Source organism: Alligator mississippiensis, chromosome 4 (genome assembly GCF_030867095.1).
Source record: "Alligator mississippiensis isolate rAllMis1 chromosome 4, rAllMis1, whole genome shotgun sequence".
Classification (NCBI taxonomy): domain Eukaryota; kingdom Metazoa; phylum Chordata; order Crocodylia; family Alligatoridae; genus Alligator; species Alligator mississippiensis.
The window spans coordinates 78,696,707-78,720,114 of record NC_081827.1 but is presented as its reverse complement, the minus strand read 5'-3'; the positions used below and the strand labels follow the sequence as shown (position 1 = coordinate 78,720,114).

At 42.0% G+C, this 23,408-nt stretch overlaps 1 protein-coding gene across 5 annotated transcripts in view; it reads left to right on the top strand.

Annotated features, from left to right (window-relative positions):
- PPFIA2 (PTPRF interacting protein alpha 2) overlaps positions 1–23,408 on the top strand; it is a 706,597-nt gene that overhangs the window by 660,191 nt on the left and 22,998 nt on the right. For all 5 annotated transcript variants that reach the window (XM_059726131.1, XM_059726132.1, XM_019494145.2 and 2 more), the window contains 4 exons: positions 6,606–6,687; positions 15,274–15,474; positions 21,144–21,206; positions 23,007–23,036. In XM_059726131.1, the coding sequence (XP_059582114.1) occupies positions 6,606–6,687; positions 15,274–15,474; positions 21,144–21,206; positions 23,007–23,036 (376 nt within the window). The remainder of the gene's footprint in view (positions 1–6,605; positions 6,688–15,273; positions 15,475–21,143; positions 21,207–23,006; positions 23,037–23,408) is intronic.

The window sequence follows — 23,408 nt, the reverse complement described above, 5'->3', positions numbered from 1 at the left end:
CCATGTGCTTGGTGGTGAACATGTAAGTGGACCAGAAGCACTTCCGGTCCACTTCCGGGTCTTCTGGAGAGCACACAGGGCCCCCACCCCCACGCCCTCCAGGCTCAGCAATTGGTCATGGGTGCTCCTCCAGACCCAGGAGGCACCAGTCACCAAGCCAGGGGGGGCAGGGAGGGGCCCCTGCATGCTCCCCAGCAGACCCGGAAGTGGACCAGAAGTACTTCTGGTCCACTTCTGGGTCTGCTGCCAAGCACGCTGGGGAGCCCCTCCACACTCCTGTGGGATGCTCCATCTGCCCCAGAATCACAGCATTCCTGAGCCGCCTGGTACCTTGAGGTATGTAGAAAAACCATTTAAAGTTGTGTCTATGTCTGAATTGCTGAACCTTTCTGAATCTCTCTGAATTGATTCAGAGGGTTCTGATTCAATTCGGAGAGATTAAAGGGTCTCCTGATTTGATTTGGATTTGAAGATTCAGCCACCAAATTAGGCCAAATCTGTGGCAAATCAAATCAGGGACTGAAGCTTCACACAGCCCTAATAGTTAGTGATCTATTTTATATACCATAGCACAGTGTCTTGAATTAAAGGATGTTATTCTTTAAATGATATCACTTTCATTTTTAATCAATTCAGTGCTATTAAACTTTTTTAGAGAGCATTATCTGTGAAAAAGTACCATTTATACTAAAGCCCAGTCAGTGTCAAATTCTCTTTACCAGCTTGTTTTCATCTATTGCCAAAAATTAGACCAAAAAAAGCAAACCAAAAATAATGGGATTTAGCTCTGAACCTTCTTGAGGATAGAAAGTGACAATATTAAATTCATAGCATTTCTCTGACAGGCTCAAGTGTGAAGGAAAGTACTGCACCTGCTTTTCCCCTCTCTCCAGTTGGAGAGGGCAAATCTGTATAGTCATCATCTGTAGCCCAAAAGAGAGGTGACAGAGGCAGATACAGGAGGATGTGGCAATGTGGCTACACTCCCTTCCACTGCTGCCGCTGTCCCTGCTTAACCCAGGTGCAGGAGGAGCCCGAGAGCTGCATCTGCCCTGCTCCAGCCACAGACTGCAGCTATGTAGGGTACTGGGCTCAGCAGTGGACAGCAGCAGCAGCAGGTAGATTTCTTCTTCCCCTGCTGCTCCCTGCTGCACCTCTCTCCCTACGTCCCTTGCTGGTGCTTGAGGACCCTGTGATATCTGCTGCCGTGTTTAGCCAAGCTGGGCACCCTATGCAGCCACTCCCCACAGCAGAGCCGTCCCTAGCAGGGGGCAAATTGGGGCAACCGCCCTGGACCCTGCACTTCAGGGGGCCCCGCAGAGCTGGGTGAAGCAGCAGCTCCACATCCAGTTGTTCACTATCCCATCCCCCACTGCTCCACACAGATGGCAGCGGCAGCTTTGTCCATGGCCTGTGGGATTGGAGCAGGAGTGCGGCCCCATGTGGGCTGACTTGCCCCAAGCCCTGTACCTTGCTCAGGTCGGCTCTCCCCCACAGTCCTCATCTGGAGCAGGACAGGAGTGGGTCTAGGCTTCCCTCAGCCCCTCGTGATGGTGAGTGCATCCCACTTGTGTGTGTCTGCTCCCTGCCCATCTTCCTTACGTCCCTCACTGGCCCAGAGGCTCCAGCCACACCTCACCCAAAGTTACACATTGTATGAGGAGTGGTATGCTGCACCCTCCCTTTAATAAATCTTGGGTCTGCCCATGAGAGGAGAAGGAGTGAGGAAGATGGAGCGGAAGTCATTATGTAGCTCAGTGATTTTCAACCTGTGGTCTGCAGATCCCTGGGGGTCCACAGACTATATCTAAGGAGTCCATGAAAGATGACTATGATCAATCGAAAGTACATGAATACCCACACTTACAATTCAAAGGGGTATGCATCTCCATTTGTATTTTTTTACTGGTCCACAAATGGAAGAAGGTTGAAAACCTTTGATGTAGTTCATTACCCTCTTCACTCTTCTTCTGAATGGGGATCTCTCTGTTCCTATACCAGTCAACCAGTTGGCTACTCTGTGGAGTCACAGTAGCAGTTCTACCTATGACTAGGCACCTACCAAATTCATGATTTTATGGTCTTTGCAGAAACTGTGAATTTCATAAGTCCTCCATTAAAAATCCCAGTCCCTGCAAAAAAAGCGGGCACTAGGGCTGTGCAAAACAGCAGCATTCTGTTTTGACCAGCGTTTCGACAGAACAGTGTTCCATTTCCAATTTTGTTTCAAGTCGAACCAGCTGGCCTCTTCCGTTCCGTCAAAACAGTTTTGCCGTTTCGACCCTGTTTCAATGTTTCCCCAATAATGGGGAAGGTCAAAACAGCCTATAACTTTGTCATTTCTGGCTGGATTTGGTTGAAACTTGCACGAATGGTAGCACCTTCTACAGGCATGGAGTCTGCTAAGTTTCATGGTGATAGGTACGGGGGGTTTAGGGAAACTGCACCCCAAAATCTTGAAAGCAAAACTTATGTCACGTGTATGTGTTAAGCCACAGTGAGGTCAAAACTGCAGGCTTTCTAGCCTCTGCTGAGGCCACAAAGTCTGCCAAGTTTCAAGGAGATAGGTGCAGGGGTTTGGGGGAAACTGTACCTCAAGCTGCAGACAAGCAAAACTCATTACATGGGTGACACTGTGTGTGTTAAGGTGCAACAGGGTGAAAGCTTCAGGCCTGCTAGCCCCTTCTGAGGCCATGAAGCCTGCCAGCTTCCAAGGAGATAGGTGCTGAGGTTTGGGGGAAACTGCACCTCAAGCTGTGGACAAGCAAAACTTGTGACATGGGTGATACTGTGTGTGTTAAGGCACAGCAGGGTGAAAGCTGCAGGGATGGTAGCCCCTGCTGCGGCCACAAAGCCTGCTAGCTGTTGAGGAGATCAGTGCAGGGGATCTGCACCTCTAGCTGCTGACAGGCAAAACTTGTGTAATGGGTCTTGTGCAACTGTCTCATACATGTTTTTAAATCACAATTAAAAAGATAAAAATGCAAATACTGACCTATATAAAATGTAATACTGATTTCAAGATGTTTAGGCTGATCCACAAAGGAAAAGAAAGTTCATTTGCACAGTGAAATCATTTTTGAAAATGAAATCAATACAAAAAGGTCTGAAATCCTTAAATAATATTATCTGGCCCTGGCACTCTGCCCAAGGGGAAATTTCATTTTAAGGTAATTTGTGACTGAATAATAGATTTTAACATTTCAAGTAAGTATATTTTAAAAGGAATTGCATAAACAATTTCCTCCTTCACTTGCTGTACCCACCACAGCCCTCAGGATTATGCTTTTTATGTCATTGGTAAGAGCAGCTGGTAGTACAAGGAATTTGATTTTTGGCTTTTTCTTTTCAGCCAAAAGCAATATTCACAGCTGTTGCCATATAGTAAATCCATGAGCCTGACTGTCTGTGAAGCTGTAGAAGTGCTACTCTATTCTGGGGGAGTGTATCTCTCTGAGAAGCAGCTGCCTAATGTTAATCTGAGAGCCCAGATCTGACTTGTCTGATCATTGTATGGCAGCTGAGCTCATGAGGTTCTTACCACCGATTCCCTGAGCAAGTGCAATGCTTAGTCCAATGTGCCAGGAGGGTCAAAGATAAAGCCCACAAGCCAGATCCAACCTGTTAAGCATGACCATCTGGCCTACGTGCTGCTCATGGATCTCAGACTGTACCTGCAGGCCTGAAGTTTCTTCCAGCTTCTTCACTGAACTGGGAAGAAAAGACTCTGGACTTTTCCAGTCTAGTAGTTATGATTCACCCTTCCCTACCTGCATTATTCAACACAATCACCAGGCATCATCTGTTCCGTATATGTCCCTTCCTACCTCTTATCCTTTCAAGAATGAGATTTTACATACAGAGGTAGCAACACCCCTGCTTTTATGTATTTTCTATGGGTTTCCCAGAGTACTCCAGGATTTCAACTGTGTGAGTGTACCAGGTTAATAAGCAAGGCATCTCTCTTGTTTGGCAGAGGCACACATCCCAATCTCATACTAAGTATATTGTTCCTTCAAACACCAGGCCTTCAGATACCAAGAGGAGAAAATAGGCTCTTCCTGGGAAGATCCCTGGGTTCAGCATCTGACTCAGGACTAAGACCATTTACATGGGACTTTGCCAGATCCCTATAATGACCTTTGTCAGTGCTGATAAGGTGCATATTGGCTCAGTCCCATCCCAGTGTTCCAGCATTCTGATTGAGAGCAAGGCAAGGAAACTATCTGCCTTAGTGACCCCCCTCCAACCTAGGGCTGGTTCCTTTGTGGAGCTTATGGGAACTAAAATGTGTTGTGAGACCCACAAGGATGTGGCTCAGGGAGACCACTTAGCATTATGTCCAAGAGTTTCCAGGCTCAGAGGCTTGTAAGCATAAACGACATGTAAGCGTTGAGACTGGGAGAGCACAACTCCATGCCTCTGCTGCCGCCACCCCCACCCTCGCTGCTAACTGTAGCCAGGCTGCAGCCCTGTGCTTGCACCCTTCCATTGGTGCAAAAATCAGTGGGGGGGGCCATGTGCCCACCAATGCATTGCCAATGTTTATAAGGGTTCAAGGTAGATGTTCTAGCATTGCACATGAGATGCTCTGTCTCTACTTCAATGCAGAGTGCAATGGCAAAGAGCTCCACTGGATAACAAAGTCAAAAGTCCTTACCTTACTGGGAAAAATGGCTCCTGATTTCCCATTCAGGTAGGAAACAGCCTCCTAGATAGTCACTATTCTGGCTGGGCCATAAGGTGGCTAGGCTTGATTAAGGTCAGGTAAGGAACGGAACCTGAGTTCAGAGACAAGGGTCAAGACAGTCACAGCCGGGGGCTGAATGCCAAAGATGTTGTCAGGAACAGACCAGGGAGCCAGAGTAGCGGCTAGAAACAAACCAAGATGAAGGACCCAGCATCAGAAAGATGCACGTGAATCCAGTATCAGGAGCCACAGACTACACTAGGATTAGAGAACAAGACTTCACAGGATTTGATAACTTTAATGGAAAAGTGTTGTCATGCATTAGAAGCATTATACTCAGTCACAGTAGCAACAAAGAATCCTAGAGCAGTTGTAGGGCCAGATTTTTAAAAACTGATACTCTTTTTGTCAAAATATGTATATTTGTCAAAATGTATATTTACTTCTGTGTGGAAGCAGATGATTAGACCCGTACAGCCTAACTTTGGGTGTCTAAATAGTTTGGATGACTAAATAACGGTAAAATTGTCTTTTAAGGCATATCTTCCAATAGAATCCAGTTCTGACACTCTGAGTCTGCCCCTTCAAAATACAGGACCCAAGTTTATTTCTTAAAAGCAGGGTTATTTCATCATGTTTAATCTGCTCCATTGTGCTGTTGCTTCACACTTTACAGTACAATAAAAGAGTATTGTCAGGGGAAATCTGAAGCAAGTAGGCTGTAATAATAAAAGACAATAAGTAAAATTGATGTTATAACTCTACATTGTCTTCCTTAGGAAGTGTTATAAGCAAATTTTAATGTTACATTAGCGTGGGTCTTGTTTAATTTGTTTTCACTCCTGCTTGTTGCAGAGAGCATATTTTCTGTGTTCTTCTCAGTGAGAGGTTGACAAAAAATACTTTGTTTAATAGGAAACAGATTTTTGAGGGACAGCTTAATAAATTGTGTCACTGAAATATCTTCCCTAGTTCCTTTCCTCAGAACTAAAGGTATTGTCAAGTATTTATCACTAGTAAAGAGTCAGGTTAACATTTTCCTGGTAATTCAATAGACTTAAATGGACATAATCAGTGTTCAATGCTGTTATATTAAATATAATGTTACTCTGTTTTAAAGCATCAAAAGCCAAATTCTGGACAGAGGCAGATGTGTTCTGCCCTTATTGACATCTAGCACATGTAGTTATAGAATCTGGATCTATCTGACCAATTTTATAATTGACATGTAAAGATAAATTATTGCATGATGGTAATGCAATGGATGCTATCAAGGGTCTGGATAGACATAAGCACTCCAAGTGCTGCAAAAAGTGAGGATGCAAACATACACGCCTGATGAGTTGCCTCAGAAATGTTTGTCCCCCTTCAAAAATGACCCCAGGAAAAATACCCCCCACCTCCAACATTTCACTATGAAGCACTTCATCTAGCATTTGCACCTGGTAGTAGAGCATGATAGGGGTTGCTCGGTCCTCTAGCATCCCACAGTGCTCCTGTTCCCATCCCCTCCTATGGCTCTAAGGAGGGGGTTGTGTTTCCCACTTGACTCCAATGTTTGGGGTCATAGGACCTGGCTTATATATGACCTCAACTATCAACATGCTCACATTGCATAATACATAGCTGTGTTACTCAGTTATTCATTCCTTTGCATGTCAAGCACTGTAAAAGGACATCAAGAAACAAAATGTGGAAGAAAGAGACAAAAAAATAGTTTGGCCTAGAAAAAAATCAATCATACTTTAGAAGGAGCTGGTATTTCTTTCTCAGGCTTATACCTTTACACAGTGGTGTCAAAGTAATTATTCATGAACAAAATTACTGTTCTTTATTGTTGCCTTTAGCATCTGTGTTGTATCTGTGTTTTTCCCAGCTTATGCTGTGTACTGAACAGTTTGTGATACCCTTTTAGGCATGAACTGTTGGAGGAAGCTCGGAGAAAGGGGTTGCCTTTTGCACAGTGGGATGGACCTACAGTGGTTGCCTGGCTGGAGGTAAGTGTTAGATGAATATTGAGAGAGACCCATATAAGAATGCCAGTGACAAGGGCAGGATCCTGGGAGACCCAGGTTTATGTGTTTGGTCTGAATGAGACAGAAGGGACATGTCTGCATGGACCTATTAATGTACAGCAATAAGCATCAGCCTGCCAGCCCAGGGCTTCTTCCCCCTTGGCTCAACATCCTGCAGAGGGACTGGCTGGGGCACAAGGTTGCTTCAGTGTGGGACTAGCCAGCAGGCAGCCTCTGCACTGAAGCATCCTCATGCCCCAGCCAGCTGGTCCAGTGTGTACACATGCACCGCTGCAGAGTTTTTTGCTCCACAGCAGAATATTACTGGTAAATACTAGTTTTTAAGTATTTACCAGTACTATCCTGCTGCAAAATAAATTAGTTTTCTCCAGCCTAATAGGAATACCCATGTAGATGCTGAGATGTTTACTGTGCAGCTAATTAATCTGTTGCACAGTAAATGTATTGTGTAGACATGCCCAAAAGGAATTTGTATCACTTCTATTTTTAGTGAAAGATTTGCCAAAAGAAAAATCACTTGGCTTCATATAGGTTAGAGTGGGGAATGAAGTATCATAAATCTACCCCAAAAGCAGGAATAATTTTGGGATTAGAGTGTCTCCCACAAAAACATCTGTCCCAAGTTTGATTTGATTGACTTCGTGTTTGGTCTTGGTTAAACGCTGATAATAAGCTGTATTTGTTTATGTCATTCCTAGCATTGTATGGATTGCTAAAGTCTGTAAACATTGTCAGGACACGCTGGAAGACAGTGTTATAATCAGGAAAAAGGATGAAAAATTTTATTTGTGTAGTCTGCCTTCAAACTATACTCAGTTTTTCTAATATATTTCTTTACTCCTGTACAATAAATCCTTTTGTGGTTTACTGTCTTACTGTTTGCCCGTGGTAAAGCATGGTTTCAGTGCTATTCCAGACTAACCCCTTCTATGAAGGGAAACACCTAGAATTCTTCTACAACTCAAGGAGTGATCACCTGGACCTGTCAAAGATTCCCCTGCTCCAGCTGTGGGAGTCAGTATAAAGGTAGTGTAGCTGAGACTTATGAAGATTAGGAGTTATCCCAGGTCAAACTGTTCTTTTCCTTGGGACAAGCAGTCGGACACTGGAAGGAAACTTGGGGTTCTGATATACCAAATGGACAAGTTTGTGACATACGGGGAGGGGGCAATTGTGGCCAGATTTGTACAAGTTCTGAGCACTTACAATTGCAAATGAAGACCACTGCATTGTTGTCTGAAGGTATAAAGCAACATACAGGCTGTGGAATGGATCTGACCCATCGAACCATTGGATATGGCCTGCGGATATGAGACTTTAGTGACATTTGGCAGTGGGGGAGGGCTTCAACTGTAGGTGCTCCCCCTGTGCTACCATAGGCCTAAGCACTTCTTGCTGGTACTCTCCCCGTGCCTCCACAGGGACAAGCAGTGGTTCCAAACACTTTCCCTGTGTGAGTGGTGGCAGCAGCTAGGTCCTAGCACCTGTCTGCCAATCCACTTCTGACTCAAGATAGGTCATTCTAACCTGAAGCCAGAAAGAGTTGCCTACTCCTCATATAAAGTGTTATAAAATTTCTGAGTACTGAGAAAATTTTGTCAAATCTTGACAATTTCCTGTCTGTAAAATGTGTATGACAATACTCTCTCCCCTGACAGGTAGGCTTGTGTGAAGCGACTAGTATTCACGTTGAGTCAGGGGCTTTTTTTTTTTTAAGAGCTGGGGCCTGGTGGGGCAGTGATGGGGTGGGGGCTGAGAGAGTGGGTGGAGGTCAGGGGCTCATGGCAGAGCCCCCACACAGCATGGGGCAGTGGGGGGCAGCAGGAAATGCCCCCCCACCTGGCAGCAGCTGGTGAGTGGGGGCTTTTTTTTAAAGAGCCAGGAGCTGGGGCTGGTGGGGCAGCTATGGGGGGGTGGAGGCTGGGAGAGCAGGTAGGGGTCTGGGGGTGCTCACAGGGGCTGAGGGAGCAGGCAGGGGATGAGGCCTGGCAGGGTCCCCTCATGGTCCCCTCCCCCTTCCTCCAACCCCCCATCCCTCACCCCCTACCTAACAGCATGGTCCAACTCCCTACAGCAGCCAGTGGGAACTGACCAAATCTCCGAAGCTCTCCAAATCTTTTCCAAATTAATTCAGAGAGGTTCAAATTGATTTGAACCTTTTAATTGGTCTCCTGATTCAATTCAGATTCAGAGATTCAGTCACTGAATCTCCTCTGCATCAAATCAGCACCCGAAGCTTCACACAGCCCTACTGACAGGTGTAGTGAAGATAAATTTGTCAATAGATGCAAGAAAAATGAGGAAACAAAATTATAGCAGGGTTGGAGTAATGTTGTAGTTGTGATGGTTTAGAAAATGTGAGAGGCCAGGCTTTTTGTGACATCTTTTATTGAACCAGCTGTATAGTTGAGCATGCTGTTTGGCTTCAGGTGTTCTTCATCAGGTGAGTATGCAGTGCTAGGTTTTTGATGAGGTGTAGTAACTAAGGTCTGAGGCCAGATAAAATTAAAAATGAAGATAAAATGAATATTGAATTTAAGAATATTGAACCTGTTGGGTGAGCATCATATATTCTGTGAAATGACTGAAGTAAGAGTCTTGTGGGGAAAAAGTGCTACATGTTTGTGTAATTAAACTCTCTACTATAAAGAATATGCACAAGCAGGCCAAATTAAGATTTCACAAGCAATCTTGACTCATATTTTATAACTTTCAGTACTTGATTTAGCAGTTTTAATGATTGTTTAACACAGTTACGTTTTGTGTAAGATGAGTATAACTTGGATATATCTAAAGAGTTGTGGGCTACCTTAACTATATCTCACAAAATATGTCTATTTTGATCCGCAGATTCCCTGCATGGAAAATGGGATTTCTTTTTCATAGATGCCATTTAGTCAAACTAAAGGTTCAGACAGAAGTGCATCTCCCCAGTCTAACTCATGGTGCTTCACAGAAAGCGCCGTGTGTTAGACTGATTCTCCCAACCCAAGAGACATTGGGTTGGAAGGATAGGGGATTGAGCTCCAATTTGGAGCTGATCCAGTGAGAAACCTATGTATCAGCAGACTTTTCCTTTAGCCCTGCCACCCTTCTCCCAGCTCTGGTGCTGTTTCAGGATTGGGGGGGGGGAGGGGGGAGAGGAGGGAGCTCAGATTGGTGTTTGCCCAGCCTGCTGTGTAGTGCAGGTATATGGATTGAAGTCCCCAAAGTTGTCCCCACTCTAGCACAAGCTGGGCAAACACCAGCTCGAGCTCCCTCCCCTCCCTTCTCCCCCATTCCCATCCTGAGACAACAACAGAGGCAGGGCTGGGCTGCAGCACCCTAGGTGCTGCAGCAGATGCAAGTTAATGAAGGGTATCTACCTTAGAGCACCTTCATGTGAACCCACATACAATGAGGGTTAATTTGTTGCACGATTGAAGTGCTCTGCAGCTGTGCTCTTGTGTTAGGGAATGGTTGTACAGCACTTTCAGGGGACCAATCATGCAATAAATGTAATTTCTGTCTGCCCTAAAGTCTTATTTTCTCATGTGGATAGAGGCCTGTTAGGCTGGTCAGAACCCAAATGCTCATTTTTCAACTGATCTAATATACATTTGTATTTAGTTCCGCAGCAGGGACTCACTCTATTCCAAAATTTTGCATGAATTTTTAGGGAACCATTTCATGCCAGATTAAATGATGTGTTTGTCTTCTGGAAAGTCCAAAAAGGAAAACAAAATCTTATTTCTTAAAGAATGCACACACAGGAAAAAAATAAGATTAAAAAGAAGAATGTGAAATGTTTCAGAAAGCACCTAAAGATGGAGCAAGAGCCTAGGGCTCCCTCCCTTTCATGGCAGTACCCATCTTACAGGGCTACATTTCCTTTAGCTTGCTCTTCTTCTATACCCACATACCTTCCCCTCTTGCCTGCCCTGTGGGCCAGTTTCAACAGGCCAAGTGAAAGGTGTATTTGGTGAAGCCTACCTAATTGCTTTGTGGTTCTGGCACTTTGCTAGGAAGTAGGACATGTAAATTCAAATCCCCTCTGCATAAAGGAAGCCTTGAGCCTGAGCCTCCCATTCCCTGTGCAAGTCCAAAGCACTTAGCTCTTGGGCTAAAAGATGAGAGTCCTCCTCTGTCAAACAGTGGCTAAGCCTAGTTTTTCTGTGGCTAACATTTCATAGAGTTTATGCAGCTACCCAGGTGGAATAGGATGCTCAGAGGGATAAACTGAGTTATCCTGGAGGGAGTGGGATCTAAATCTTGTATAAGATGCTCAAAATGACACTAAAGTTAGCTGTGCAAGTACTGTTTATATGCCTAAGAGTGTGCAGGATTTGGGCTCATGTTTCTAGTTGTGCAGCATTTTCAGTTTTCACTACAGATTTCTTTATGATAAAAATAGGAACTACCATAAGATTTTTAAAGCAATTCAGATACAGTACCAGGTGCTATTTGAAATACTAAAGAAAGAATTCTGATGGTTCATATAAATTTCACGTCTAAACCTAAACAGGGTTCCAAGAGGGAGAATCTTGCCACCTTACCGTTCTGTAGACCTCATTCTGATAGGACATCTTAAGTAATCCTTAGTCAGTTGCCTCCTATGTCATCTCTTGCAGCTCCAGGTAGCTTTACTGGCTTTTATAAACTAGATTTCAGTGCTCTCCAGCTTGGCATCAGACACAGCAATGCCCCAAAGAGTGCAAAAGCACACTCCATTAATATCCAAGGGTGGGCTGAGATGCCCATGGGTAACTGGGAGTGCTCTTGTAAAATGTTTTCTTCATATAGACCACTTTTTAGCTCCTTGTACATCATTCAGAATCTTTATTTATAGCAGGACGTGAAATTCATCAAGCAGTTCTTATTTGCAGTAAATATTTCCAACACAAGGATTTATACCCAGTGTTAATGGTGCAATATTTCACTCTGCTGTTACAGATTGTAAAATTAAAGTCCCTTTCACTGTCTCTGATGGCTAAAGACTATGTGAATTTGTCAGTGACATGTTTTGATGAGTGTCTATGCCTGTGCTTACTCACTTAGTGTAACAGTTCTAATGCTCAAATCCACTAATGAGAGTTTAGGTTTAAATTTTCAAAATCATCTGCTGTTTTGGACTGTTCATCTTGAGATGCACAGAACCTGATTTTTTAGATGTGAAGCTTCCAGTGATTTAGTTCAAACTGTAGATACTCAGCCCTGCTGGAAATCCAGACTTGGGCACCCAGAATTAATGGACACTTCTGAAAATTTAGGCTTTCAGTTGCTGCAGTAGTCAAATATTTCAGAAGACTCTGAGACTGAGACGTGTGTTAAGACGCAATAGAATGTTACTAACAAAGATTGTTTCCACTCAATGGGCGCATATACAGATGTTCATTTACTGCGCAGTAACCAAAATTACTGCGCAGTACAGGTTGATGTCTACACGTGCACACCTGTACTGCAGAGTAAATATGGTGGGTTATGCCGACACGAGCGTAAATTTGATACCTGCATATCTATGCAGGTATGAAATTTACGTCTGATTAGTTACTGCACAGTAATGCACATGTAGGCACCTTACTGCACAGTAACACTGTGTGTATGCACTGAGTTGGGACTAACTTTAGTCCCAAGTCTGTCCACACATAGCATTAATGTGCTTTAAATCTGCACATGTAGATGCCAGCCTATTCCCACTTACTGTGCAATAAATTTAAGCCAGTGTGTAGACATGCCCAATCAGTAACTAATGTATAAGTTTCAAAAAGTGCTTGTGACTCTGCATGTTCAAAGCATCCATACTGTGTATTGTATATACTTGTGTACATCTATTACACGTACATTTTTAAAGAAAAAAGGACCAATTATAAGGGGGGTTTACATGTTGCCACCCTCCAAAATTGCCAGCCATCTGTAAATTTATGGGTGGGCAGCAAAAAATGAGACTAAAACTCCTTCACCCTTTCTTTTATCCCTCCCTCAAAAATGCATTGTATTGTGTCTTAAGTGTTAATAGAAATGATCTAAAGCATCAAACTAAAGATACCGCATTTGATTTATTTAAAAAAAATAAGTTTAATTAGATGAAGATATAGCTAATTTAAATTTTCAAAACTGACTAGTGATTGAAATCAGTTTTATGCCCAACTTATAACATCATAAAGTGGTCTGCTTTCTAGGAGGATATGAGCCCCTACATACTGCAAATCAAGCCCTTTTCAGATTTTTCATCTAACCATCAGAAGATTATAGTTCTAAGCTAAGTGGGGATGTTAGGGGGAAGTTACACTGAGTTAAAGTGGCTGCCGAATCTAACTTTGTTTGCCCAGGTGTGGACCTTACACTTATAGACCCAGTGTCAATGACCAGAAAAATAATCTAAACCCATACTTGTACAGAAGTTTTGCATACATAGACTGCTCTAAAACGGTGGAACTGGTCTTAGACCTAGATTGATGCAGCATCAGACTCACTCAATCTAGTTTAGATCAGTCTGTGGAACTTCTGTGCAGCCCCAGAGCTAGGAAAGCCCAGCCAATCACCGCAGCCCTGGGGCAGTGCTTACCTGACCTGTCCCCCTGGCACCAGGCTATTTTTAGCTCCCCAGACACCTTGCCACCCCCCTGCAGAACAGCCAACCTCCCCGCCCACCAAAATCCCTGTCCCACAAGCTGCTCTGGATGCCACCAGATTTATCAGTATTCAAACCTGCCAGAGCCAAGGAAGTAAGTATCAGTGAGCAGAGGGGCGGGAGGAATGGGGGTGTAGGTTTGCCAGTGTGGTGGTGGGGAACTAAAAATAGCCTCTGCCCCCCCCCCAGGTTTCCTTCCCCGTGGACACTACAAGCCCTCCTGATCCCGCTAGACCATCCCAGACCCCAGAACATCCCCCCTGCAGATCCTGCCTGCCCCCTCCCAATCCCCACCAATCACTCTCATGGATCCAACTTGCCCCCATTATTCCCACAGATCCCTGATTCCCCACCCCCATCCTGATTGCCCCTCACAACCTCCACAACCTTTCCCTGCTAGCTTCCCCCCATCCTGACTAACCTTAGATTGGGTGGCCATTTTAAACTTAGTCTAATGTCCTCCTAACCTCCCCAAATGTCTGCACTTAACCCTAGAGTCTTCCACCAGCAGTAATGGGGGTGAGAACCCTGTTTTCAAGATGCAGCTTGATAAACTTAAAAAAAGGGATGTCATGGTTACTAGGGGTGTGCAAAGTGCAATGTATTCAATTCAGATTTGGCCTAATGTAGGGGGCAGTGATTCGATTTGCTGATTTGGATCACTGTCCTGATTCAATTTGGCCAAATCCAAATCTGAAGATTCGATTCTGATTCACAGAATCAGCAGTTCAGCCATAGACGCAGCTTTATATGTTTTTTTCTACATACCTCAAGGTACCAGGTGCGCCTTGTGAGCATTGAGATGGTGGGGCAGATGGAGCATCCTCCAGGAGTGTTCTGAATTGGGTCGAATCTCCTCCGAATCGAATCAGCAACTGAAGTTTCACACAGACCTAATGGTTACCTATGACAGTAGGGGACTAGATTTGATAACTCAGTCCCTTCTGGGGTGCAGTGCAACACCTGTTGAGACACAACATCAAGGCTCCATATGGGCTAGCTCCCAAATGGTGCTCCCCAGGGGCCAGTGAACTCTTCTGAGAAACTAAGTCAATTAGCCTATATGCAGTATCCCACTAACACAGCTAATGTAGCTTCTGGTCCAAGAGATAGTACCTGCAGACTAGCATAAAGTGTCTCAGTACACAATATGCCTTTTGACATATGGACATAGGCTTCCACACTGATCTCTTGTGTTCCTGCCATTCTGATTGTGTTAAGGCAAGAAACGAGAAGCAATGAGAACTACCACTGGGAAAGCACAATAATTGTTTTTAAATGACTTCACAAAATGTTTTTTTGTTAGGAAACAGCATTAAAATACAAAACATATGGCAGTCAAGTGGAGAAAAAGGTCAGACCACTAGCCTTTCATTTTTCACTAGCCTGGGTTTTAAGTCCTATCTTGAGCCTGAAGTGAAAGTGACCTGACAAAGAATGTCTTGCACTTGAAAGCTTGTCTAAGTTTATCCCAACCAATAAAAGATATCACCCTCAGCAATTCTTGCCTCTTGCAAAATTCTTGACCCATCACACCTACATCACTCCTACACTACTGAAAATTACTTTGACAGTTTTCCCTTATATTGGTCTTTTTTGCTGGATGAAGCTGCCAAACAGTTTGCCACTTACTTCTGAGTTGTGTCAATCTCTGCTCATCAGAGGCTTGCAAAAGGAACAGCAGGCAGTTTGGAGACTATGCTGTCTGAAAACAATTAGAACTATCCCTTTAGGGCCTGGTAATACTGAGAATGCTCCAATAGTGGAAGGATACAGTTTCTGAAGCCATTTCATAAGGGTAAAAAGAGCCTTTCAGGAACAATTATTTATGCACAGTATTTTAATTATTCACTTGGTTCATCAGGTATTTGTATAACTATAATATGGAATTTCAGAGGTGGTTCCATTGCTTTAGACTGGTGACTTTTTCTCAACAGCTGTGGCTGGGAATGCCTGCCTGGTATGTTGCTGCTTGCCGTGCAAATGTGAAGAGTGGAGCTATTATGTCTGCTTTGTCTGATACTGAGATTCAGAGAGAAATTGGAATCAGCAACCCTCTCCATCGCTTAAAACTCCGACTAGCAATTCAGGAAATGGTATCACTTACAAGCCCATCAGCACCTCCAACTTCTAGAACAGTGAGTCATGTTCAACTACTTTTTGTTTCTCAGTTGATATTTTATTAAAAAACTGTAGTGAAAGTCTTGTAGTATCACATAAATTGTCCTAAAGAGACTGGAAGTATTATTTTTTTATTGTTAATCACTAACAGTTTTCCTGTAATAAGTATTCTTTTTTTTCCACATTGTACTTCTGATTAACCTCAAAATTACCTCAATGATCAAACAGTTTGTTTAGATACATGTCGGCATACTTTTTCAAGTATTTTTTTTTCTTTTTTCTCCACATCATATTCTGTTCACAAGCAAACCAAATATTTTCCCTTACTTGATTCTTGATCTTCCCTTTTTCCACCCTAATCAATTATTCCCAATCCTAGATCTGATCTGCTGTCAGCAATGACATCGTGCTTTTCTTTTCTCTAAGACAAGCAGGCAGGCATTTAGTGAGATGAGGAAAAGTATGAAAACAGGAAAGAAGGTGGAGAGTATGCCTTATTCTGTGTATATTGGAAAGGAGAGTGGAAGGAAGCAGATGTGGAGGAGAGAAAATGAAAGTAACGGGGAAACATGTTTGAGAAAGAGGAAAGGTAAAGAAATTGCTGGAGAGAGGAATAGAGAAAGTATATTTGGGAGAGTGAGACGTGTGTGTTATTGGAAGAAAAATTGTAATGGAGGGAGTGGGAGAGAATAATAGAACCAGTATTATGGGAAGAGAAATAAAGATGGGGGTTGCATGTTGGGAAAGCCATGAGTGGGGATGGTTAAGGCTTTGAAATATGTGAAAGTGAGAACAGAGGGGATGCTGGGCAGCAAAAGAAAGGTAGGGCTTGAACAAATAGAAATTGTGAAGAACAGATGAGGAGGAAAGGCTTTAGGGCTACAGGCTCAAAGGAAAAACGATTAGAAAACTAAGAAAAGCTGGAGAATGGGTAAGACAGGGATATCAGCATATTCCTTTCCCCCAGATAGTACATTTAGGTTTCGGTTGGATCTACATGCAAATAGCTAAATGCTTGCTCAAGCCATAGTATGAAAACCTCTAGAATCTGTAAAGGGAGATCTGAAATTTCCAGAGTATAGGCTATTTTGTTGCTTCTGGTCAGGGTAAATACCACAAGAACAGGCTTCTCACATAAAATGTTCTCACATATATCTTGTCAGGGGAAAAGAGTTAATGCAATTGTAAAAGTGCAGTTTCATTTACTGTACACGAACACTTATTGAAGAGATTGCACTGTAGGAAATAATTATTTATTAGTTTATATTAATTTCCAAATGAGTTATTTTGGTATGCATTTAATTAAAATATTAACTAGCAATCCTAAACATAATAAAAAATTTATTTGTGGTCATAGTAGGACAACAATTTACCTATTAATTATCTACAGAGATATCCCTCAGTGATAGGGTAGAAGTCTAACCTGAATTTTAAAAAAAACAAAACAATTATTTATTTGTGAGGATGAGTTGAATGGTATAGCATTCTGAGGTCAAGGCATCAAACTCTGGTATCTAGAATCCCTAAAGCACCAACACTGACAAGTGCAAGGTACTGCACCTAGGGAGAAAGAGCCAGCAGCATATCTACAGGCTGGGGAACTCCCTTCTCATCAGCACACAGCACAAAGGATCTTGGAGTCATTATAGACTCCAAGATGAACATGGGCCGCCAATGTGGGGACGCGGTCAGGAAGGCTAAACGTACCTTGTCATGCACCCACAGATGCATCACGAGCAGGGCCAAGGAGGTGATCCTCCCCCTCTATGCGACATTGGTCAGGGCACAGTTGGAGTACTGCGTCCAGTTCTGGGTGCCTCACTTCAGGACGGATGTGGACAACATCGAGAGGGTCCAGAGCAGGGCCACTCACATGATCAGGGGGCAGCAGTGCAGGCCCTATGAGGAGAGGCTACGGGACCTGAACCTGTTCAGCCTCCACAAGAGGAGGCTAAGACGGGATCTGGTGGCCGTCTATAAACTGGCCAAGGGAGACCAGCGGGCAATGGGAGAGTCCCTGTTCCCCCAAGCACTACTGGGACTAACAAGGAATAATGGCCATAAGTTGACGGAAAGTAGATTCAGGCTAGATATCAGGAGGCACTACTTCACAGTCTGGGCAACTGGGATCTTGAACCAACTTCCAAGGGAAGTGGTGCTCACTCCTACCCTGGGGGTCTTCAAAAGGAGGCTAGATAGACACCTTGCCAGGGTCGTTTGACCCCAGAATTCTTTACTGCCCATGGCAGGGGGTCAGACTTGATGATCTGCTGAGGTCTCTTCCGACTCTACCAACTATGAAACTATGAAACCATGTTTTAAGGAGACTATTGAAGGCACACCTTTGATTAGATCAGTTTAATCTTTGATAGTCAGTAAAAAGTGTCTTGAACAAACTGTAAAGTTACTACCACAAGTCACTGTCTTGTAAGTTACAAGGATCGAGATTACTAACAGCACTAAAACGCATCCAAGCACAGCCCAGTTTGATATGATATCTACAACTCCACCTAGCTTAATGATGATTGATGAGCATAATAAGTTTAGCTGTAAGCTGCCTATCATGGTAGTTTTTTATAATCTAACATTTAAATTATTTTATAGATTCAGGTATGCAAACAAAATATGTTTGTCATTTTGAGTGACCACTGATTGTGCTGCTCTGAAATTTATGAATACCTTACTCCCAAAAGCAGAATGACTACTTCAGCTACCACTAAGAGTTCAGACAAATGTAACAGTTACACCAGTATTTACACTGGTAAATATTGTTCCAATATACCTGCTATGTCTATCAGCTCCTAAAACAGTATAAGTGGAGTGAAACCTTTGTAACTCTACCCCTTTTTCATTCATGGTTTACGGTACACAACTGTCAATTAAAAAAACAGAAATATTCCTGAAAGCAAGGACTAGAACTGAGAAGTATCCACCCACAGGAATGCCATAACCACTGAGCTAGATAACATTTTCTGTCTTGCTTGTATTATTTTTTGTATTCTAGGTTGCCAAATGGCACAGTTTCAACTGGAGGTAGTGGAAAGTACCCTAACCTAATCTATTGTATAGCCTTATTGGTAGTAAATGCTCTTGGGAGGGAAAAAAAACACTTGCAGGCAAGGGAGTGGGAGGAGGTGGTGGGTTCTTAGAACTCAGGTCTTCTGTGTGCTAATGAAGTGTTCTGACCAGGAGACTACTGTACTGGACAAAAGGTGGACAGCGCCGCTGCTGGCTAAATTCAGTTTGGTCAATTTGTCATGATTTTTGTTTACCTATTTTTCTGCCGTCTTGGAAGAATATAGGCGTCTCTCAGAAACGGTCTGAATAACAGTAGAATTTAGGCAGAAGTCATGATTCCTGGAGCACCTGAGCCATGTATCTGAATTGTATGCTCAGAAGCTTTAGCATAGATGCATAGGAAACTGCAGTCCAAAATGGTGGCTACTGACAGAGGCCCATTCTGATTCACTCTTTGGAATGTAGGCATCTAAAACTCCACCAAAATCCCATTTCTGCATCTAGAGAACTGATTCGAGTCTTGCCCAAAGTACCATTACCCTTCAGACTGATAGACCAGCCTATTCAGACTGATAGACCAGCTTAAAAGACAATGAAGCTGGTGGGGACTTGGCTTGTTAGCTGAATCAGAGTACCTGTTTCATCTGCCTGCTCATGTACAACTTAACTAAATTGCTGTAACTTAAAAAATGAACAAAACAAGTTTGGTTAGAAACAGACGGATGAAACAGTTCTAGCAGTTTAGCCTTACCTGTAAACTAGTATAATTTAAAACCAGTATAACTTGTGTCTGTCCACACCCCTGGCATTTAGAATAAGATCCTTGAAGATAACCAGACACCTAAGTTAAGTATCTTTGATGATCTAGGCATTAGAAGTCTAAAATTTAAATCATATTTCTGTTTATACTGATTCACTGCATTTAACAGTGAATGGACAGAATGGATGGACAGTATTAGTGGAAGTTTTTGCCCACTGGGAGGGAGAATCCAGGCTAGAACCAAAAGCAACTCTCTTCCAGGGTGCCATCCATAGAATTGAATTACACATCATCTGAGTGTTTTTTATTTTTCCTCCTGATCCCACATATCATCCTCTCTGTGAAGGAGCCAGAAGGAGCTTTAGGAAGAGGGGTGAAAAGGGGTTTGAATAATACTTAACTTGTGTCCTGGTGGTCAAAGGACTTTGCTGGGAAGCAGAAGATGCAGATTGAAACACCATGTGGTTGAGGAGAGCTTAGAACCTGGGTCTCTAACTTCTTGGGCAAGTGCCCTTACCACTGGGCTATTGGGCTAAAAAATTAAAGGGTCTTCCTTCTCCGTTTTGCTTCCAGGAGGTGCACATGCAGGGTGATTCTGTCTTTCCAGTGGGTGAAATAGACTGTGAAATTGTTCTTAAGTGCCAAAAACTATAGTTACATGATTGCATAATTGATGTTTAGGTACATAAACTGAAACAGGATTCTGCCCCATGCCTCACTGAAAGTCAAGTTTGTTCTGAATGTGTACAGTTGGTTATTTCCATTGCTGAAATGCCTTTAAAAGTTATAGAGAGAAAAAAAAACAGAAAACACCAAAAACTGGAACTGAAAACTTGCTTTCTAGGGGACTGCCGTTATATAACCACTAGGTTACAGATACATGTTCCCTTTTGCTTGTGTTTCTTCTTACCAGAGACTTTTGTATACTAGATTGCCCAATGGCCCTATTTCAACAGGAGGTAGTGGAGTGTACCCTTAGTCTGTGCTATAGCCTGATTGTTAGTAAATGTTCCTGGGAAATAGAGAGAATATATTATTGCCATCATATTCTAACACAGAAAGAAGCTTCAGATGAATGCATCACTATAAACTTGACATTTTGAGAGTTAAACTAAAGTACTCATTTTAATTAGTCTTCATTTCAAAGAACAAAAAAGAATTGATGCTTACCAAATGAGAAGCCAAATATTAATACTAGAAATACTGGAATAAATTTGCTCTTTGTATTTATCCCTGTGTGTTTGGTCACATAAAGCTGCACTGCATCAGAACTAGCCTCCGTTAGAAGTCGTTGTCTTCTTCAAGAAACAGAAAGTGCCTTTCATCTCACCCATGTACTCTACCAGCTCTCATCTTTTTAGTTTCCTGGCTGGCTACATCAGGACTGGTCATAGTCTCTTATTCAAAACAGAAATGTGTAAAAATAGATTCCTTAACGCATCGGCTTATAATACTATAAGGAAAATACATCTCACTTGATATTATAATGGCAATTGATATTGTCTCTGCAGAATTTTTAGATTGAAGATTCTTAATTAATTAGACTTCACCCTAGGACTCCGTTATTGCATAGAGGTTATATCTGCTATTTATGTGTGAGATACATATTTTAACATATTCTTTCCTGTTTAATGTCATTCACAGTCTTTCCACTGCATTTCATCTACTGATACAAGTAAACAATAATCTGTTCCGAGGAAATCTATAAAACAATTTTCTTACATAGTACGGAAATATATCAAACAAGTTGTCTAAAGTTCTCTCTAGTTGCAGCTTAATTGAGGCAAGAACATGGTTGTGCTGATTGTGATGCTATACGCTGTTAACTTACAGTGGTGCTGCCTTTCTTCTTTAACACTGCTTACCTAATGTGGATTCTACCTGCTTCCCTGTGGGCCTTGTTAATAGCCCTCAGGCAATGTTTGGGTGACCCATGAAGAAATGGAAAATCTTGCAGCTCCAGCCAAAACGGTTAGTTGTTTCTGATTTTATTTAAGCAATAACAGTTAATTCAATGCTGAGAGAAGAATTAAAGTAAATCTGATTTGATGTGATTGTATTATCTGAAACTTTCTCAAGTATGCAGTTAGAAAGATAGTATTGAAACTCAATATAAAGTCATGGCAACAATTCCAGAAAAATAAAATACCATACTTACTATAAATATGAAGACTTAACACTTAACTATATTCACCTACAGCTCAGCTATAATTTAGTTTTCTAAAATATATGTAAGTATGTCAGGCCTCACTGAACATAGAGAAGAGTATTTAATGTAAGGGAACTGTCAATGTGAAAGTGAGTCTTAAAATGCATTTTTAGTACTTTCAGGTGTTATATTTTCCCCTAAAACTCCTTGCTGGTATCTCCTTAAGTAAAGTTTTATAAAATGATTAAACTAATGCCAATCTAGAAGTGGCCACTAAATCTACTATGCCTTTTTTTTTTAAAGCGCCTCACTGCTGATGTCAGTAAAAACTAAAAATGCGTGTCGATATATTGCTTCTAGTCAATAACACAGATTTGTTCATTTTCCAAAATCACAAAATTTTATCTTTGTTTTCAAGAATGTATTATTCTATATCAGAACAATAGTATAAACCATAAACAGTGGTATAAACCTAAAAAAGAACATGTAAAGCCTTATCCTCAGCTTAGAATAATTTACAAGTAGGCCAATGCATAAATGATAAAGGAGGTGCTAAATCTATTATGTTAAGGCAGCAGAGATTCTTGCTGTAAGTTTTAAGTCTCCACTTGAAAGTTCTTGATGAGTTCCTCATGCATTTTTTTTAATAATTAAGCTGCTTTTCATTTCATTATTGTTTCTAAAGATAAACATCAGCATAACACTGCCATCACCACCAACCCTATATATCTAGTGAAGAAAATGTAAAATTCTGATTTACAATATGTCTCTTTTAACAGTACTGAGTGAAATTGTATTACCTTTGAGTGTGTGCATGTCAAACAAGTGAGATTTACAAGTATTCACATTTGAAGCAGGGCAACATTTCAACCATTATCACTGCAAGCACAACTTTTTTACTCTTGTGACATTTTTCTGGAGACTAAACAGTTTAGAGAAAACAAGATATTTCATGTGATAGCTAGTGGGGGTGATAGCTACATTTACACTGTGAAAGCCATCAAAAGAGTGTGTGTAATGTGACTAGGGCATAGGCAGCCCAGACCATGGCTGAGAGCAGTTTTTGAGTCAGAAACCAGAAGTCAGAAATAAAACACAGGTCTGATTCTATGGGCCAGGGTCAGGGAAAAAGAGGGAAGACTGCTATACTGAGGACCACAAAACAGTGTTGAGCATTTTGTGGTCACTTTCCACAAGTGTGTTTAACTAGGGCATGCTGCCTTCCCAGACAATCAAGTAGTGCCCAAGTGAAGTTGGACTGCCCTATCCCAGCTAGGCAGAGTTTCTCATAGGTTTCTGATACTGAATTGACCTTCAAAATTTCACAAAACTATTTAGATTTTTTTTCTTTCTTGAATGTTTTGCTGGATTTGCCAGCATTAAGAAATGCTTCATTCAGCTTTACTAATGCCACTTCTGGTACTTTACCCCACGTTTGCCATTTATGTTAGTACAGACCTATTACAAGCATTTTCTTTGTAAAATGTGTACAAAATACTCTATACAGTACTACATTTTGTACTAGGAATATTAACATGTGTGTTGTCATCTCCTTTGCTTCTGGACTCATGCTGTATTATATTTTTACCTGCTTTACTAATGGCTGCCTGATGATAACACAGAAAGAATCGGAAGAAGGCAGTTGGGCTCAGGTATGGATCTTTTGCATGCAGTACTTTGAAGTTGAAAGATTTGCAATGATTTAATTGACACAATAATAGAAAACCTAATATCTTATCAGTTATTGTGTGAAAGTCCAATAGTGTGATTTCATTGTATTCATTGAATTATGATGAATCCATTTTACCTTTTTTAATTCAAAGAAAATCTTTTCAGGATAAGTTTGTCATCTAAAATAGAAACAGGTTCTCTATCACAAACTTTTTTCAAAATATACATGGATATGATCAGTTCCAGACAGATATGGCAAGAGGCTTCAAGTTTTTATTTTGTACATGTACATTTTGCATACACAGCTGCTGTATGCACAAAATATGATTTGCTGACACTTATGGTTGTGCGCA